We start from the raw sequence: 21,021 nt of genomic DNA, 5'->3' as shown, positions 1-21,021 counted from the left end.
CCCCATGCTGACTGGGACCAGATCCGATGGTAAAAAAATAACAGGTGGTAGAAGTGATGCTGTGTGACTCTCAGCCTAGGTCATACGGACGCTCTGCGGCGTTCACTGCTGTTTTAAAGTCTCCCTGTTAGGGCCACATAGACAACATGTGTGAAGTCTCCCATTGTGAAGAAACCTGATTAGACCATGTGAAAAGCCAAGTAGACAGGTGTGAACGGGAATGGGAACGGGAGTCCTTGGTCAGCCCCTAGCTCTTGCAAGCATCCGCTTGAGGTACCAGATACAGCCAAGTGAACATTCTATCCAAATGAATCCAGCCCCAGTTGTACCTGACTGTAACTGTACACAAGACCCAAATCCAGACTCTCCCAGCCACACTGAGTTCATCTCCAGAGACAAGAGACCTAGCACGTCATCGCTGCTTAGACATTAAGCTCTGGCATGATTGGTTATTCAACCGGAGCATATTTGGTTCAGTTTCTACTCTTTATCTACACTACTTTTTTTTTTCTCCTATGATATTTCTGCTACATTTGGACTCAATTGGACTATTGTGAACTAATACCAGGAAGCAATAGTCTTATTTTTAAATTGGTATACAAGGGGGGGGGGATTTTATTGTGAGATTTCCACACATGTCAGCAATGCAACCCATTCAATCTCCTCCTTTTCATTCTTCCTTACCCTGCTTCCCAAAACAATGCCACCAGGCTTCATATTCTACTTCCACCTCTCTCTCTCTCTCTGTCACACACACATACACACACACACACACACACACACACACACACACACGTTACCTACCCAGTAGACTCTGTTTCTCTTTCCCTTCCCTAGCCCCTAGTGATCTATAGCTCTTATTGAAGTTTTTATGCTATTTTCATGTATAATAATTTTCATGTATAATAATTCAACCTCTATTTTTTCGCTTTCCCCTCCCACTGTCCTCCTTAAATAATCCCTTAGATTTATATCCTCTGTTTATCCATATGTATGTATTATATATGCAGATATATAGATATGTTCATGCCCATAAATATGCATTTTTTTACATCTAGCTTCTATATATGAGTAAAAACATATGATATCTTGTTTTCTGATTTGGCTTATTTCATTCAATATGTACTCCAAGTCTATACATTTTTCTGAAGATGACATGATTTAACTTTTCTTCGTGGCTGTGGCATATGTATATATATATATACATATACATATATTTATATATAATTTTTCTTTGTGGCTGTGGCACAAAGCCTCCCTTTTAGGGCCACACTAGACAACATGTGTAAAATTTCCCATTGTGAAGAAGCCCAGTTTGATCATTCATCTGTTGTTGGGCCCCTTGGCTGTTTTCATGGTTTGGCTATTTATTATGAACAGTGATGCAATAAGCATAGATGTACATGTGTCTTTCTGGTGTATTCTTTTTTTTTTTTTCATTTGTGGGTGAACTCTGGGCCTGGGCGCTGTCCCTCAGCTCTTCAGCTCAAGGTGAGCGCTCTACTACTTGAGCTACAGCACCACTTCCTGTATTCTTTTACTCTCCCTTGAATGTATATCCAAAGGTGGCATAATAGAGTCATAGGGGAGTTCTATTTTTATTTTTTTTAAAGGAACCAGTGCCCAATATTTAAGTAGTTATAATATTGATATTGGGGCCAGGTGCTGGTTGCTCACACCTGTCATCCTAGCTACTCAGGAGGCAGGGATCTGAGGATCATGGTTCAAAGCCAGCCTGGGCATGAAAGTCCGTGAGACTCTTTAGCCAGTTAACCACCAGAAAACTGGAAGGGATTGTGTGCCAGAATGATTTGCAAAGAGAGAAGACACGGAACATTCCTATGTAACTTTGCATTTCTATTGAGGAAACTGGTAGAGGAATTGAGTTCTGAGGAAGTCCTAAGATCTTCTCCAAGACGGGCATTGGGGGCGATGTAGTCAGCCTTGGCCCTGCGCTGCAGAATCATTTTGGTTGTTTGTTTTTTCAGTACTAGGTTTGAATTTAGGATCTGCCTGGTATTTTCTAAGAAAGTGATGTTACCACTTGAGCACTATAGAAAGTAATTACAGCAACAATAATAATACATAATATAATAATAACTATTATTATTATTATTGATATTGGTCCTGGGGTTTGAACTCAGGGCCTGGGCACTCTTCCTAAGATCTTTTGCTCAAGGCTAATACTCTACAACTTGAGCCACAGTGCAGTTTCTGGATTTTTCTGAGTAGCTTATTACAGATAAGAGTCTCATGGACTGCACAGGCTGGCTTCAAACTTCAACCTCAGATCTCAGTCTCCTAAGTAGCTAGGATTACAGGCATGAGCCACTAGCCAGGCTAGAAAAAAAAAATTAAGCAAAATTTTATGGGACACGGTGTGTATTGGCTCATGCCAGTATTTCTAGCTGCTCAAGAGCTAGAGAATAGGAAGATCATGGTTCAAGGCCAGCCCAATCATAAATTTTATCAATATCTCAATCTCAACCAACAAACCTGGTATAGGGTACACATCTGTTGTCATGGCTACAATGGGGAAATTTAGGTAGGAGACTAGGGTCTGAACTAATGCTAGGCAAACACATGAGACCTATTGGAAAAATAACTAATGCAAAAAAAATGGACTGTAGGCATGGCTCAAGTGTAAGAGTGACTACCTAGAAAGTGTGAGGCTGAGTTCAAACTGCAGTGCTCTAGTGCAATTATGTGCACTAAACACGTTAGAAACATTTTCATGTCATTATTCTCTAGCCTGTATAACAACTATTTATATTGCACCTAGAAATGATTAAACTATATATGGGGATGAGCACAAGTCATGTAAAAGATACTATGCTTTTTATAGAAGAGATTTGAATATCTATGGATTTGAGTACCTTGAAGATTCAGGAGCCAATCCCCTTCAGATATGCAGGGATAAGTGCATCTGTGTCAAGAATTTTCTAACTTGGGTATCCAAAGAACAGGACCTCTATTAGAATGTCATTGTCAATCATGTGAACTGTTTTCCTAATTTTTTTTTTTTTTTACTATAAAGGTGATGTAAGCCCTCTGTAAGCCCTCTGGCTTACAGTTACGTAAATCAGGTACTGAGTACATTTGTTTTTGAACAGTGTCAGTGTCACCCTCTCCCTTGTATTCTCCCAGCTTTTTCCCTCCCAACTCCCCTCCCCACCAAGTTGTGTAGTTCATTTCCAACGTAGTATCTAGTGGATATCACTGCTGAATTGGTTCACCCTTTGTTCCACTGTTTCTGTGTTTCTCCTTCTACCCAAAATCAGATAAACTTATATACAAGAACGAAAGGTACCTAAGTCAAATACAGCCACAAAAAGGGGGGGGGGACAGGAAAAAAAGAACTGTAAAAACTAAAATAAAAAACCTCTTGTTTCCACTTCTTGGAGTTCATTTCAGTAAGCATCATTTTATATGATCGTATGCACATAGCTATTGAGTCCTTGTGATCCTCTCCTAAAAATATCCTCCTTTGGTCTCACTATGTGAGTGTTGAGTTCTATTTAATTATCATTCCAAGTGTAATTTTTGTCTTTTACTACTCATTGGGTTTACTTATAGATTTATAGGCGCATTCTAATGATTACAAATGAGAGAGATCATGCAAACTCTGTTTCTTTGGGTCAGGCTTACTTTGCTTAATATAATTTTTTCTAAGTCTTTCCATTAGGTGTTGTTTTCTATGCTGGGGGTGGAGCCCCTAGCCTTGTGCATGCCAGAAATGCTGTATTACTGAATCATTATGTGAACTACTGTTTTAATTAACTTTTAAAAACATTGGTCAGCAAATGTATAGTTTCAGTTTGGGAGATTACAATTACATTAGAAAGTTTGCCAGGATAAAAATAGTGCATTTAAACTGCGACATTTCTAAGTACTGGTGATCAGGTAACATATTGTAGCTTTTCATAGAACCAATATATTCTATTCAGCGAATTTCTCTTTTCTAACTAGGTAAATAACTAACACTTCACAGTGCTTGCTTGTCACCTTCTATCACCTTGTCTTCAAGCATTGGATTTGTCACTGTAATTCGTATGCAACTCTCGTTATGTATTTGATTTATTGTATTGACAAAAGCATGTTTGTTTTAGCAGCTTGTGTGGGTCTGCAGTATAGAACTCAGAGTGAAATTTCAGGAATATTCACGTATTCATAGACATAACATCTCTTAGCTTGTTACTAAAGGAATGTCTTCTCCACATTAGCACACACTCTCCTCCTTGTTTTTCAGATGGGAAATCAGATAAAACCCCTGACCTTTATTAAGAATGGGCTTCATACCATTCAGGTGGATGGCTGCTATGGACTGAATTGTTTTCTCCTGACTCCTCCTTCTTTATGTGTAAGCCTAAGCACCGCTGAGTGTTTCCTGTCTGAGTTCCTTTAGTGCAGAAATGGACTTAGGCATCAGACCGATGTGGTTTCATTTCAGGCTCTTCTTTAATGGGTGACCTTAAGCATCAAACTTAACTTGTTTAGCCTCACATTTCTTCTATGTAAACTGAAGATGATAATAGAACGTGAAATACTGAGTTGTTTGGGGATGACATGAGACACGAGAGCTAAAATGCACGCACTGAGTGTTTCATGAATGTCAGCAACCCCAGAATTACTCGGGTGCCTTATGACCTGATCTGTCCTGTTTCACTTGCTCCTCACTAGCTGGGAAACGCATATGATGTGTTAGAACTCCGGCCTTCATGTGCTCTTTCGATGACTTATATATAGCACATCATACTTTGTTTGGTTGTGGCTAGTACTCTACCACTTGAGCCAAGACTCTACTTCCTAATTTTTTGGTGATTAATTGGAGATAAGAGTCTAAAACACTTTCCTGCCTGGCTTGATTTTGAACCTCAAGCCTCAGATCTTAGGCCTCCTGAGGAGCTAGGATTATAGATGTAAGCATCAAGGTCTGTAAGCTGGGCCCAGAAGCATCTAGATAATGTAAGCACAAATGTATTGTTGTTGGTTGTGGTGGTGGTCGTAGGGCTTGATATCAGGGCCTGAGTGCTGTTAGTTAACTGGAGATAAAAGTCTCATGGACTTTCCTGCCTGGACTGGCTTCAAACCAGCATCCTCACATCTCAGCCTCCTGAATAGCTAGGATTACAGGCATGAGCCACCGGTGCCCAGTCAGTGAATTCTTTTTAAAAAATTAGATAAAGGAACTCCCCTGGCTAAACTCTGTAAAGCATAGCTTTCCTTACTGTTCTATAAACATGAGCATTAAATTTAAAAAGCACATGAAATAAAGACAGGTTTTATAATAGCCTTTCTTTTGTGCTTTTTCATTATTGTTTGATTCAAGATCTATTCACTAGCAATAGGGGAAATTAACTATTAATTAATCATGATGGCATTTCCCATCTTGGCTAGATGACTTGTAAATCTAATTTTGATGCATTAAAAAACCCCAACAAATCCAAGTAGAATTTTCTTTTGTTATATTAAAGTTAAAATGTATTCTTTCTTAGTTAGGTGTGGAAAGCTTACCTAAGAACAGCTGGCTCACATCTGTATTCCCAGCTACTCAAGAGGCTGAGAGCCAACAGATCTCAGTTCAAAGCCAATGCAAGCAGAAAAGTCTGCTAGACTCCATATCTTCAAAATAACCAGCAAGAAGCTGGGCTGGAGGCATAGTTGAGTGAAAGAGCATCGTGGTAAGCAAGCAAGCCAATCAGGTTGGAGGCCTGGCACCGGCAATATAAATAAATGAATGAAATGAAAAAAAAAAATTAGGTTACAGCTGTTGAAGCTTTAGATGCTGAATAATACTAGTTTATCACAAAAGTTACTTCCCAAGAATGCTATTCACAGCTGGATGGAGAGTACTGGGGACAGATGGAGAGGTACAACACCTTACAAGTGGCCGGGGGTCGCAAAGGATTTGCTTTTGTGGTATTTGAAAATTAGAACAAGCATCAGAAGCTGCTGAGGTAGGTGCAGATTCTAAAGAAAGAAGCAAAGCACAAAACACAGATAGGGAAGACTTCTTTGCCATCGATTTCATTTCTTATCAATCTTCCAGAAGAAGTGCCAAGAAAACCTGGGGGCGGGGGAGGAATTCCCAAGTCAGTACAAGATCAACCCATTCTGGAATGACAGTAGGTGCAGAGTGTTTATATGATATTGAAACATTTACAGCTCAAAAAAGATAGTTAGTGATAATATTACAGAAGAAAAAGAAGAAAGACTGAATGAAGAAGGAAGACAACGTTCAGACAGTGAAATAGAAAGATGGAGCTAGACACTGATGGCTCACACACCTGTGGTCTTCACTGATTACAGTCCAAAGCCAAGCCTGGACAGAGATATGACTCAGACAGACTTATCTCCAAGAAACCAGCAAAACAAATACACAAAATGAAGACAAACAAAAAACGTAACAAACCTGGTGGTGCAGTCAAATGGTGGAGGACTGGCCTTGAGCAAAAAAAGCAACAAGACTGCTTCAAGTCCTAGTATCAGCACTCACATATAAAACAAAGAAAAAAGGCAAAGGAAAGGAGAGAAAGAAAAAGCGAAAAGAAAACACAAAGAGCCTTCACACCTGTCATCTTAGCTGCTCAGGAGGCTGAGATCTGAGGATCGTGATTCAAAGCCAGCCTGGGCAGGAAAGTCCACACATGGGACTCAAATCTCCAATAAACTACTCAAAAAAGCCCGAAGCGGCGCTGTGGCTCAAGTGGTAGAGTACTAGCCTTGAGCACAAAGAGGCTCATTGGAAAGATGTGAATGTGGAACTTACTTGAAGTCAGAACAGGTGGTAAGAAGAGAGGCATCTCTGAAGACACATTGCTTAACTTCCGGGTCAAATGCAAAAAAAAAAAAAAAGTAGTTCAGAAAGACAGTAGCAAATGAGAATTTTCTGAAGTTTCTAGAGAAATCAGAGCTGTCACGCTCACACTAGGATTAGATGATGCAAAGATTGTTCCATCATAGCTGCAAATGTTTTAACTGGGGTTTTAAAATTTTCTTCTAGATTTAAAATTCTCTACAGAAGAAGAAAAGGACGCTGATGATATAAAAGATAGTTTTCTGTTTTAACCAAAAGAGACTCATGAGAAAAAAACATGACATCAAATAGGAGAAGAGGCTATACCACTGAGACTACCAGCCAAGTAAGTGTACCCTTATCAATGCTCATGCCAGTGGACTGATCATCTGCCAATGGGTTGCATTTTGAAAGAAGCTGCCACATGCCTGAAGTTCAGAGATGATCTGTAGAAAGAAACAAAAAGAAAGAAAAAAGAGAAGAAAAGAAAACTCACTGCTAGGCTCTGTGTTCCTCCTTAAATTATTTAATTTCAAGAATTATCCTTTCAACTGACGAGATATCCATCAAACAATTTTACATGGTTAGTCAGGAATTATCCTGAAGTTCATTAAATCACATCTGGGGGAATTTAAGTGAACTCAAGTAAGCAAATTAAGTGCTGAGTTAATTAAGTTGTTAATTAGTTAATTAACTTATAGTTTTAAGTGATACCATTAACAACCTGACATGAATTTCAGTTTTACTTTCCTATATTTAGAAGATCCACGGAACTGTAAAAGCTCCAGGGCCTTCTTCTTTTCACAGAGTTTTGCACCAAATACTATTTCTAAGGATATTTTTATTATTTAGGGTTGAAGGCATTTTAAAATAATTTGTTTAATTAGTCTTTTTTTTTGCTTCTATACATCAGAAGATTCAGCCTTTGTTTTTATTTTCTTATGTAAAATACTTTTCAAAAAGAATATCTAAGTGAGATGGACATGAAAAAGAATTCATGGTGAGGTACAAAATCAGTTTGATGTGTATCACATTTCCTGTTCTAGTTTGGCTTTTATTTTTTTATTTTATTTTTTTTTTTTTTATTGTAGAGATACTATACAGAGGGTTACAGTTACATGAGTGAGGTAATGAGTACACTTCCACTTCCTCTTGAACATTGTTACCCCCTCCATTGTTTTCTCCCTACCATCCCCTCCCTCCCTCCCTTCCCCAAGGTTCTTTTTTTTTTTTTTTTTTTTTTGATCGTGATTAAGTGATTACTTAATTTCCGGAACTTCACAGTATTGTGGAATAATGATGCTCATTTAAAGTCACAAGTTCATTCTAACTTTCCTGGAGCAAATTGTCTATCACAGTCTGTAATATATAACGGTGCTCATATGTTATATACCATATATGTGATCAGCAGCATGGGGATATTTAGTAGTGGTTCAACCAGATGAGTGGGAGTTCTTTGTTTCTTAAGTCCTGTTAGTTTTGTCATATCACCTAACATTTTGGATTCATCATCCACTTATCAGGGAGACCATATACTGTTTGTCTCTTCGTTCTTGGCTTACCTCGCTCAACATGATTCCTTCTAGCTCCATCCATTTCCCTGCAAATGCCATTATTTTGTCATTTCTAATGGCTGCATAATATTCCATTGTGTATAGATACCACAATTTTTGGATCCATTCATCTGTGGTGGGGCATCTAGGTTGTTTCCATATCCTAGCTATTGCGAACAGTGCTGCAATAAACATGGAGGTGCACGTGTCCTTGTATATTGGTTCCTGTTGTTCAGGGTAGATGCCTAGAAGTGGTATGACTGGGTCGTAAGGGAGGTCAATCTTTAGCTTTCTAAGGACCCTCCAGACTGCTTTCCAAAGTGGTTGTATGAGTGTACATTCCCACCAGCAGTGTAATAGCGTTCCTCGTTCTCCACATCCCCTCCAGCATTTGTCGTTGGCTGATTTGTGGATGTGGGACATTCTGACTGGGGTAAGGTGGTATCTCAGGGTTGTCTTTATTTGCATTTCCTTCACCACCAGGGATGATGAACATTTCCTCATGTGTTTCTTTGCCATTTTTATTTCTTCATTTGAGAAGTCCCTCTTTAGTTCCCTTGCCCATTTAGTAATTGGTGTGTTGGGTTTGGGAGGGATTAGTTTCTTGAGTTCCCTGTATATACAGGATGTTAACCCCTTGTCTGATATATTGCTGGTAAATATTTTTTCCCAATTAGTTGGTTGTCTTTCTAGCTTGGTTGCGATAGCTTTATCTGTGCAGAAGCTTTTTATTTTAAGGTAGTCCCATTTGTCGAGTCTCTCTCCAATTTGTTGTGACCCTGGGACTCTGTTCAGGAAGTTCCTTCCTGTGCCTATTAGTTCAAGTGTCTCTCCTACTCTGTCCTGCAGTAGTTTCAGAGATTCAGGTTTAATGTTAAGGTCTTTAATCCATTTTGAGTTGATGTTGGTGCATGGTGATAGGCTGGGGTCCACTTTTAGTTTTCTGCATGTGGCTGCCCAGTTTTCCCAGCACCAGCGGTTGAAGAGGCTGTGTTTCTTCCATTGTATGTCTTTGGCTCCTTTGTCGAATATCAGCTGGCTGTAGGCCTGTGGATTTATTTCTGGATCTTCTATTCTGTTCCATTGGTCTTCGGGTCTGTTTTTGTGCCAGTACCATGCTGTCTTTGTTATTATAGCTCTGTAGTAGAGTTTGAAGTTCGGCATGGATAGCCCTCCCATATTGTCTTTATCCCCTAGAATTGTTTTGGCTATTCTAGGTCTTTTGTTGTTCCATATGAATTTTTGGACTGTTTTCTGTATTTCAGTGATGTACGTCATTGGGATTTTAATAGGAATTGCGTTGAATTTGTATATTAGTTTTGGAAGTATTACCATCTTTACTATATTAAGTCGGCCTATCCAGGAGCATGGGAGGTCTTTCCATTTCCTAGTGTCTTCTGCAATTTCTTTCTTTAACTTTTTATAGTTCTCATTAAATAGTTCTTTTACATCTTTGGTTAGGTTAATTCCTAAATATTTTATTTTTCGGGAGGTTATTGTGAATGGGGTTGCTCCCTTTATTTCCCTCTCTTCCTGTACATTATCAGTGTATAGGAAGGCAACTGATTTTTGTGGGTTTATTTTGTATCCTGCTATTTTGCCGAAGTGATTTATGATTTCTAAGAGTTTGGGGATGGAGTTTTTGGGATCGTGGAGGTATAGTATCATGTCATCTGCAAAAAGGGATAGTTTAACTTCTTCTTTTCCTATGAGGATCCCTTTAATGTCTTTTTCTTGCCTTATTGCCCTGGCTAAGGGTTCTAGGACTATATTGAAGAGGAGTGGAGACAGTGGGCATCCTTGCCTTGTTCCTGATTTTAGGAGAATTGGTTGTAGCTTTTCCCCATTTAGTATAATATTGGCTATTGGTCTGTCATAAATGGCTTTTATTGTTTTTAGAAATGTTCCTTCTATTCCTATTTTCTCCAGAGCTTTTAGCATGAATGAATGTTGAATTTTGTCAAAGGCCTTTTCTGCATCTGTAGCGATAATCATGTTAGTTTGGCTTTTAAATATATCTCAGAAGCCATGTGTTGAAAGCTTCACTGCCAATCTGTAGCATTATTGGTGTGGGGTGGGCACTTTTAGGGTCTATCAGAAGGAAGTTGTGCCATTGGAAGCATGATTTTGAAAGTATTTTGTGTGTGTGTGCCAATCCTGGGGCTTGAACCCAGGGTCTGGGTGCTGTCCCTGAGCTCCTTTGGCTCAAGGCTAGTGCTCTGCCACTGGAGTCACAGCACGACTTCTGGTGTTTTCTGAGTAGTTGATTAGGGATAAGAGTCTCATGAACTTTTGTGCCCAAGCTGGCCTCGAACTTCAATCCTCAGACTTTGGCCTCCCTGAGTAGCTAGGATTATAAGCGTGAGCCACCAGTGCTTGGCACTGAAGAAGACTTTGTAACACTTGTTCCTTCCTTTCTCTGTTTGTTTCTTTTGTGTTTCCCAGCAAAAATAGGAGCATGAAGACTAAAGCCTCACCACGGGCTGAATGGCAACGAGGCCAAGAAATCATGAACCAAAAACCTGTGAAACTGCGAGCCAAATAAATCTTTCTTTTTTTCGTGGCTGTGGGGCTTGAACTCGGGGCCTAGGCACTGTCCCTGAGTTCCTTTGCTCAGGGCTAGCCCTCCACCACTTTGAGCCACAGCGCCACTTTCAGGTTTTGAGTGGTTAATTGGAGATGAGTCTCACAGGGACTTTTCTGCCAGGGCTGGCTTTGAATTGCAATTCTCAGCTTTCTTGAGTAGCTAGGATTACCGGCATGAGCCACCTGCACCTCACCAAAAGAAATCTTAATGATAACAAGTTAATACGTTGCTATTTCAGGTATTTAGTCACTGCAATGGGAAGCTAACACACATCTCTTTTGATGTGTATAGTCCTGAAGGTCTTACAAAGGTAGATTCTCGTTATTTGCTGTAAAACAGCTCCTTTCCACCCTTGTTGACTTAAAGTAGCAGCGATCATCCATACATGTGGGAATCTGGTAGGGCTGAGTAGAGATGGTTCATGTGCCCTGCCCAGGCCTGTACATCCTCTTCTAAGTTGATTTGCTCAGCCTGGCTGGCAAGTTAGTACTGGCTTTTGGTTGGGAGCTCTTGCTCAGGGGGCTGTCCGGGAGGCTTTCTGTCCTCATCACATCGCAAGAGCCTGGACAGATCTTCACCATCTGACCTCAGGATTTGCAGAATCTCACTTCTACAATACATTGGCACCAAAGCCAGTCCAAATTCAAAAGGGATTTCACCGCTCAGTGGGAAAAGTTGCAGAAATAAAAAAAAAAAAAATAGTTCAGTTTGGGACGTTAAGGAAGGTATTAAACTCACCGAATGGGCTCGGATATGGAAGAAAGAGGCAGATTAAATTCTGATGGGTTTAAATGTCCAGTTCTGGAAACAGATGAGCATATATGTTTCTCCATAAATTCTCTATTCCTCATGACTTAACTTTGTTATTCCATTAGGAATTATGTGTACAGAATGAACACTTAGCGAAGGCATTTTAGACAAAGGATTAGGACTGTACAGGGATTTACTGTACTCAGAAGCAAGCTCTCTTGTGCCACTAGGGGGCAGACATTCGTCATCCATCATGGTCATTCCCTGGCTCCTTTCCAATACCGAGTTCCATCAGCTACCATCAATCCATCAGTTAGCCCTTGCCCAGAGTGTCTTAGAGAGGGATAATGCCACAGGCCAGAGCCACGGATTGACCTGATACTCGGGCCTTTGCAGGTTGGCCCATAGACACAGGATCTGGTAGGGACCCACAAGTCACATGGATGGCCAGTGTTCATCTGGGCTGCCTCAGAAGCCCTTCTGTGTCCTTCTGTCAATGCCTCATTAAGAACTACGTTATAGGGGCAGCAGATGACCTAGTGAGAGAGAGAAAGTTCCATCAGCCTGTGCTTCCGCATCGCTGTGTTTGGGTCATTCGCACAGCCCTTGGTGGTGTAACTGGACTCTGGCAGCAGAAGTTCAATTTGACTGTGGTGTCACTACCTCCTAGCTATAACCACAAGAAGTTACACAAACTTCTCGAGTGTCCATATAATCAATAATGCCCACGAGGCATTATTACAGTTACACAGCCCCTAGCGCCTTTGAGTCCTGTACAACCATGTTTTGAAAAATACAAATACATCGATGCAGTCTACAAAAATCACAGGTACAACTTTATATTTAGGGCCACCTGGGGACGCGTGTTCTAAGCCACAGTGCTATCCCCCCTGCAGCTCCTGCTTGGTGACATGCAGACCGCCTTCCCACGCTTCCGCTCCAGCTTTGGCTGCCTGCAGCCAGGTTTGCAGTGCACACGTGGACAAGGGTCTCCACACGAGAGTTTGCAAGACCCTTCGCGTTAGTTGGGTTTATCACAGTGGCTCACAGTTCCACAGGGTTCCATCCACTTGGCCACTCGTCCTTGGCAAAGCACCATGGCAGCAGCAGTTTGCAGGAAGTAGGAACATCTTCTTCTGGTGGTGGACAGGAAGTGACACAAGGACCAGGAAGGACGCCATCATTAAAGGCATGCCCCACCCGGGCCAGACTCCACCTCCACTGCCGCTTCTAACCTTCCCAACTGGAGATCAGTCCTTCCACTCATGAACCTGTGGGGACGTTTTTATATTCCAACCATAATACTTTCTCATCCATGCTGAATCTCATGGTGTAATTTCATTCCTCCCATCGATGTATTACTTTAGAACTCAATTCTCTTCTGGGAGAGACACTGTGTGAGCAGCGATTGCTTTCCTCAGACCTGACTTCTGGATCTAGGTTTGTATTTCTTTTCAGGAACTCAAAGCTTGTACCTAAATATTGAAGCAAGAGGTTTTCTGTTTATTGTGATTTTTCTTGTTAAAAAACAAATACAGGTCTATTCAGGTTGAAAGAAGAACATCAGAATTTAAGATTTGACTGCTACACACTTTTCTTTTAAAATCAACCTTGTTGAAGTACAATATCCATAACATAAAAACATACAGTTTAAAATGTGTAGCATACCAGGTGCCAGTGGCTCACATCTATAATCCTTGCTACTCAGGAGTCTGAGATCGGAGGATCTCGGTGTGAAGCTGGTCCTGGCAGGAAAGTCTGGGAGACTCTTATCTCCAATTGAATCACAGAAAAAGCCAGAAGAAGTGCTGTGAATCCAGTGGTAGAGCACTAGCCTTGAGCAAAAGGAGCTCAGGGATAGCACCCAGGCCCAGAGTTCAAGGTTCAGGACAAGAAAAAAAAAAGAAAACAAAGTATAGTACAATCAATATGGACCAATATGTGTTGCTGTGTAATCAGGATGATCGTGAAGTCTAGAGTCATCGCCCACAGGTGTCTTGAGCCTATTTGAAGTGCCTTGTGTCCTAAGTTTGTGTTCCATCAGCAGGGAGTAGGTGGTAGTTCTGGCCTTCTGTGTACAAGTACTATTTTATATCTGGATGGTTTGGTTCAATATAATTTTGTGTGTGTGTGTGTGTGTGTGTGTGTGTGTGTGTGTGTGTGTGTGTGTGTGTGTGTGTGTGCACATGTGCCTGTCCTGGTGCTTGAGATTTTTACTCACAGTTAGCGCTCTATCACTTGAGCCACAGTTCCACTTTTGGCTTTTTTGGTGGTTCATTGGAGACACGCATCTCACAGATTTTCCTGCCTGGGCTGGCTTTTAACTCAGATCCCCAGATCGCAGCCTCCTGGGTCACTAGGATTTCAGGTGTGAGCCACTGGCAGCAGGCAACACAATGTTTTTGAGAGACTTTATTTTTGGTTATGTGTATCACTATTGTCAGTAGCAGAGTAACTTTTTAGAAAGTGATTGTCAAAATGTCAGCCAGTTATGTGTGTACGTTATAAATTACTATGGGCAGTTTGAAATGTCTATCAGTCATCCATCGATTTATCATCTGTATGTCTATCACCTATTTATTTGGCAGTACTGGACTTAAACTCAGTGTCTTGCACTTGCTAAGCAGGGACTCTGCCACCTGAGTCACATTGCCACCTTCTTAGGTTTGGGCTGTCCAGGACTGTAATCCCCCTACTTCTCACAGAGCTGCGATAACAGGTGTGCACAACTATGCAGAGCTTTTTAATTGGCTGAGACGGGAGTCTTACGCACAATTTGCCCAAGTTTGTCTAGGTTAACGGGCATGAGTCAATGAATCTGGCTGTTTTTATTTATTTTTTTAACTCAAGTCAATTTACAGAGTAACAGTTTAGGAGTAACATAAAGTGCTAAGGCATTTGAGTGGCTGTGGATAATTTCATACGTGTGAGGCTGTGTGGAGTAGCAGGAAGAGTGGTCCCAGTGTATGGACCGAGCCTCTGAAGTTGTGATTCAGAGCAAGTTCTAGTACCATTGGGACTCAGTTTCCCCAGAAGTACCTGTACTCTCTGGCTTTTGGAGCCCCGTGCAGGTTTGATACTGTGTGGGAGATGGTCACTGAGCTGTGGAGCCAGCAGAGGGAGCAGGAGTCAACAGATGAGTTGCAGAGAGAGCTCAGCCAGTATCTTGGGATTCTGAGACATCTCCTTCCTGGTCCCAGGATGGCAGTGTCTGAAGCTCCAAAGTCCTGAGAAAGACTGAGTTTGAACATGAGTTAGGATGCTGAGTACCATTTTGCAAGCAGATTTCTCTGATTGAGATGGTAGCTTCTCTTCTTTTTTCCTTGCTTCCCTCTGTCCTCCCTCTCCCCTCTCCCTTCCCTCCCTCCCTTCCTCTCTCCTCTACTAATATCATGAGATCTTATTGCAACAAAATGGGTGACAAACAAATAAAAGATCTCTGTGTGATCTTATAGAATAAAATAGACTCCCACTTTTAATTTATTTAAACCAACCCATTAAACAATTAGATCTGTACTATTTACCACCCTCCCTAGAGAACAATTGTGGGGTCGGGGGGAGTTAAAATATGCTTCACTCCAGTCTTCTTCTCAAGGAAAGAAATCAGACAAAGTTAGATGGATCATCAGAAGCATAACTTATAAAATTGTCCAATTTGCCACTGTCTGAAGCTGGCATCAAGGGTTGAAAGCGGTCAGCTGATGGCACCGTGGGGCCCGATCTGTGAGCGCACAGCCAAATGAGCCTTTTCCGCCACGATTCCCCTCATCCCCCAGCCCCACGCCTCAGCTCCCAGAATCCTTCCCGTTCTTTCACTTTGCTTCTATAAGGGTAAGTGATATCGCATGAAATATTTAGCGTCTTCTGTTTGCTCCTTAAGCTCTCCCTACAGTCCTGAGCAAAACAAAACAAAAGAGAAGAGCTAAAGGGGACATGGCTTGTTGAGTGAAAAGCATTGCAGGCCCCCCCCTCTAAAGGATCTCTTCAACATAACCATTTTGGTGAGAAGTTGTATGCATTTGTAAACCGATCTCTTCAACATAACCATTTTGGTGAGAAGTTGTATGCATTTGTAAACCGATCTCTTCAACATAACCATTTTGGTGAGAAGTTGTATGCATTTGTAAACCGTCTCATTAATATGACACTTGCAAATGGGAAAGTTAAAGGTGCGCTAAGTGGCATTTTCCTCCCAGGTAAAGTCAGAAGTACTAAAAAGGCGAGTTGGAAGGAGGATGCTCTTGCTGGGATCTGTGGAAAGAGCAGCAAGAAGCGGACATCTTATTCTGATTTTGTCACTGATAATATTAAAGCAGGTAGGGAAGGCCTAGCCGCATCGTATCTGGGAATGGCTTCTTACTGGCAGAGCTGAATACAGCCCAGGGGCTGTGTGGTGAAAACCAGCGGAGTTCCATGTGACTAGCCAAACTGGCTGCACTTATTTCTTTTTTCCCACCCTCCCTTTCTCCCTCCTGCCTTCCTTCTGTTTCTTTCTTCCTTCCTCCCTCTCTTTTCCTCTTTTCTCTCTTGCTTTCTCTCTCTTTTTTCTCTTCCTCCCTCCCTCTCTTTCTTTTTCTTTCTCTTTGTTGTAGGGTTTGAACTCAGGGCCCTGTGCTTGCTTGGTAAGTGCTCTACTATTTGAACCTTGCTCCAACCCCTTGTCATCTCTTAAAGGTCCCACTACTTCCAACTTTCCACAGAGACTAAAGTTCAACGTGAATTTTGGAGAGAGGATACTATGGCAGGAGGCGGGGCGGGGAGGGGGGTGAGGATGATAAGGGGAAAATACAGTGAAGGGTGTAGATTAGTGAAAGCCTGTGTAGGAAGAGCAGCCTGTCATTACAACTTGTGTCAGAAAACTCCATTTCACTTGTCAAAAAGTGACTTGAAAGCCGGGCGCTGGTGGCTCACGCCTGTAATCCTAGCTACTCAGGAGGCTGAGATCTGAGGATTGCGGTTCAAAGCCAGCCTGGGCAGGAGAGTCCGTGAGACTCCTATCTCCAATAAAACCACCAGAAAACCGGAAGTGGCGCTGTAGCTCAAGTGGTAGAGCGCTCGCCTTGAGCTGAAGAGCTAAGGGACAACGCCCAGGCCCAGAGTTCAAGCCCCACGACCGACAAAAAAAAAAAAAAAAGTGACTTGACCATCCTTTGTAGGAAAGCCGGGTCTGAGGCTCATACCTCCAATCACACAAGAAAAGGTTCTCCATGACTTTCATTAGGCTAGCATGATATGGGTATAAAAACCTAACCAAAATAGCACCAGAAAGAGAACCGCCAGCCAATCCCACTTAAAATTGCAGATGCAAAAGTCCTAAGTAAAAGATTAGCAAGGAGATTTTTTTAACAGGATGTTGAAGGAATGTTAGACACAAAAGGTCACATCTGGTAGAGTGTTATGTATGCAAAATATGCAGAACAGTTCAAAGCACAGAGATAGAAAAGCCAGTCCGAGGAGGCCAGGGCCTACGGAAAGTTGGAAATGGAAAGGGACTGCCGAATGTGTACAGGGTTTCCTTTCTGACATCCCAAAAGCAATTTAGAACTAGGTAGAGGCATTAATGACCAACACTGTGGATGTGCAAATGCCACTGAACTGTTCACTTTAAAACTGTTAGCTTCATCTTACAGGAATCTTACCTCAAAAGTCACATACGATATGATTCCATTAGATATGGAATATGTGCAGTTCTAATAGAACCGTACAAAAATATTGAAGTGGGCAGAATAAAGCTGTGCATTTAAAAACATTGGATATTGAATTCTACTGTATGTAAATGCAAATGTTTAGAAATAGATTTACAAATACCCAAACAAAGAAAGTCTACTGTGCCATACTTAATGCAGCCAATGATTGACAAGGTAAGTAACCAAGTGACTATAATACAGCGAGGGCACTCAGTGACATAGAGCTGTCCCACAGAGTTGCTGGGAGATTCTGTTTAGCACAGTGTCTGCACAGTGTAAGGGGTCCCTAAATGGTAGCTACTGCTAATGATAAAATATAGCCATTAAGTATAGAAACTCAGAAACAAGAATAGATGGATCTGGCTCTTAACTATGGTTTGTCCACTTAGGTTGCCTTGAAGAAAGTGAGTGTGTGTGTGTGCGTGCGTGCGTGCGTGTGTGTGTGTGTGTGTGTGTGTGTGTGTGTGTGTGTGTGTGTGCGCGCGCGCACATGCACTGGGGCTTGAACTGTGGGCCTCTTCTTCTCAATCAGCTGTTTTGGTCAGAATGGCTGGCACTGGAATGTCTGGTTCTCTATCACCTGAGCCACACCTGCACTTTCAGCTTTTTGCTGGTTAACTGGAGACAAAAATTTCTTAAACCTGTCTGCCTAGGCTGTCTCTGAATAATCTCCTTAGGTCTCAGTCCCTGTGTAGCCAGGATTATAGGCCGGGAGCCGTTCATACACTGCCTGAATTGTCTTATTTTGAAAACGGGAATGATGGTACTTTCTTATTGCTGACAGGTTTCGTGAGGGCTACTGAGTTAATCGCTGTAGCCTTCCTGGCCACGGCTGGATTCTACAGCAAGAGGGAGAGGTCTGAAGAAATGGAGTGGGGCAGGGGACACTCGGAAGTTCTGAGTCCAGAATGAAGAGAGCAGGAAATGAAGAGAGCAGGGCGTGGACCAGCAGCCAGGACCTGGCAGAAATTCCTGGAGTCTGCAGAGACCAAGGGAGCTGAAAAGAGACTTTAACCCGATCCTGTATCAATGAAGAGCAGGTAATGGAGGACAAGGCTCCCTCCCACGGAGTTTCTGCAATCCTCACCATGGCCTTGAGCAGTCCTGCATGCAGGCCCCCAGCATCATCACCTCCGGGGCCTTTGCCTGGTGCACTGTGCACTGCTATGACCCCAGAGGTGTGTGTCAAAATAGACAGCCAATCAGAAGGGCGAAAGGACACATGGAAGTCATGTGCGGGCCATATGGAGCCTGTGATTGAATCTGGGGACTGATGTGGCCTGTGGGCTTTGTCCAGTGATTTTCTCCTAGAAATGCCTCCTTAACACCTGAACCACACACTTCAGGCTCGGCCCTCCTTTGGGACTCTGTCTTAGGGGAAAGCTCTGCTTATCTTTTTCTTCCAGAAGTCTTCACCATCGAGACAAAGAACTTGATTCTTCACCGTGAGTATGGTGTCAAAAACAGGATGGGTTAACATTAAAGTAGTGTGAAAGCTGAAAGGCAAAGTAGGTCATGAGAAAAGATAATTAAACAGAGAAACCTGGAAGCTCTAATGATTTAAACCTCGAGCGAGTTGAGACGTGGTTGCACCACGCTTGCGTGCTAGCATGCCTGGTCATTGCTAGAGCCACTCACGGGAGTGGCCAGGGAGCTCTCTTGCCAATGGCTACAAGAGACTGAGAGGACTGGCCACTGGCTGACTTCGTGGCCTTTCATTGGTGGTGTAGTAGTCATACTGACTGCCTCTTTCTTCCTGATTGTGGATCTCCTTTAAGAACAATTTATTCCTTACTGCTGACCTCCTGCTAAGAATTACCCATTTCCAAAGAGAGGAGAAAAGGAATCATATTTAATAAAATGAGAAAAATTATGGTTAAGATGGTTAGCAAAACCTAATTGTTCAAACGTCCATAGAAAAACATATTTAAAGAGAAAATAGTCATTGTTTCTGAGTGGAGATTCCACAACATACTCTTCTTTAAATGTTTTATTTATTTCTATAATTGCCAAAGAGGAAATTGATGCAAATAACTTGAAACATGGGGTCTCCACTTTATTTCAACTCCATGCAATTTAAATACATAGATTTCAATGACTTCAAAGTTAATTTCAGGAAGAGTGACCCAAACCAAAATCCTGGCTCTGGGTTTTCCATTCTCCTGAGAATTCTATCCTGAAGGAGCAGTGGTTTGAACAATAAACAATCATTTATAGAGCACCAACTGTGTACAAGACCTAGTGGTGCGGTGCTGTGCTGTGCTGTGCTACACTGGTGGTGTAATCTGTTTGGGGATAGCACCATGTGTGTGCAGATGGAGTAAGCAGGGGAGGCGGGGTGCAGGAGACCTTGGAAAGTTTTCAAGATTAATTAACATGAAGGTGGGGCATTTGGGATATCTAGCACCAGATAGTAATCAACACTCCTAATTCTATGCTCGTATTAAATCAATTATGGTGGAAGAGTTTGGATCTGCCAGTGTGGAAAGGATACCCAGCTGCTGTAAACTTTTCTTAAAAATATAAAGAAATCGGGATATATATTAAAATAACAATAAAAAATAAAATTCCATATATACATATATGTATGGAATTTTACTCATCCATTAGGATATTGTATCATTTGCGAAGAAATGGAAGGACCTGGAAAAAAATTATGTCACCTGAAGTAAATCAGGCCCAAGAGACAAAAGTTGCATGCTTTCCCTCATATGTGGAGACTAGAGTTAGTTTAAGTGCATAAGTAAATACATTGGGTAATACGTAAATGTAGACAAATGTATCAACTTTAATATGGTAGATTCAAGGGAGAACTCCTTAGATAGGCAAAGTCTAAGCTCAACAAAATGAACACCAGGAAACAGGTGCTTGGAAGGGCTGGGCGGCATCAGGCGGAGAAGGGTAAATGGATGAAGAGAAGTGGGGGAATGTAGCCAAGAATTCAATGAATCTCCTACAAGATTAAGAAAAGTGAGGGAAGGGGTGAGTAGGGAGGGATGGATGAGGACAGGATGCACAGGATTCATCCGCTGCCCTATTAAATGACAATGCCTTTGTACAACGACTTAAAGATAACAAGAGATGCATCTACATCTGGAGGTGCATCTGGTTTCATTTGTGCTAGGTTTTTCTTAGGGAAGATGATGTCAGTTGTGTGTTTTTTCCCTTCAGTTGTAGAGAACACTGAAATAGAAGAGAATGTGCAAACAAAAATCACCTGGGGATCTCTCAGTCAAGACATCGCAAGGCGCACACGCTGTGCTTTCCACGCTGGAGGAGGGGGTCACGGCGCTACGCCTGCCCTGTGTGAGATCTCAGGGTGTAAGTCCTAAAGGATGCTGCTCTTCCTAGTGAGTTCTGAATATTAATATTCCTACTGGGAAATTAGGTAGCATTTGGGGCTGAGCAGGCAGAGGGCTCGAGAATGGGCATTTTGCTCTGTGTGCCTGTGTACCTCAGCAGTGCCTTCCTGGTGGTATCAGGTGGCTGGCGTGTGGCCGCTGGGTAGTCTGTCTTTGGTGTGACTGGAACTATTCCTCTTTACATTAATCCCCTTGTGGTTGGGCTTCAGTCCTGAGGGCCTGGGGAAGATGTTTGCACCCCTTTTCATAGAATTTAATTCAGCTCCACTTGATGCGAAAGACGTCC

At 42.0% G+C, this 21,021-nt stretch overlaps 1 protein-coding gene across 1 annotated transcript in view; it reads right to left on the bottom strand.

Annotated features, from left to right (window-relative positions):
- Window positions 1–11,941, bottom strand: part of LOC138836806 (collagen, type I, alpha 1b-like) — a 19,558-nt gene extending 7,617 nt beyond the window's left edge. Inside the window, exons 1-2 of the mRNA XM_070035436.1 lie at window positions 11,884–11,941; window positions 5,885–5,970 (exon numbers count right to left, since the gene is read on the bottom strand). Coding sequence (XP_069891537.1) covers window positions 5,885–5,970; window positions 11,884–11,941 — 144 coding nt within the window. The remainder of the gene's footprint in view (window positions 1–5,884; window positions 5,971–11,883) is intronic.
- Between the last annotated feature and the right edge of the window lie 9,080 nt (window positions 11,942–21,021).

This window comes from Dipodomys merriami, unplaced genomic scaffold, assembly GCF_024711535.1.
Source record: "Dipodomys merriami isolate MVZ:Mamm:240054 unplaced genomic scaffold, mDipMer1.0.p SCAF_26, whole genome shotgun sequence".
NCBI classification, from domain to species: Eukaryota; Metazoa; Chordata; class Mammalia; order Rodentia; family Heteromyidae; genus Dipodomys; species Dipodomys merriami.
The sequence above is the reverse complement of the archived record's forward strand: the minus strand, read 5'-3'. Positions and strand labels throughout refer to the sequence as shown.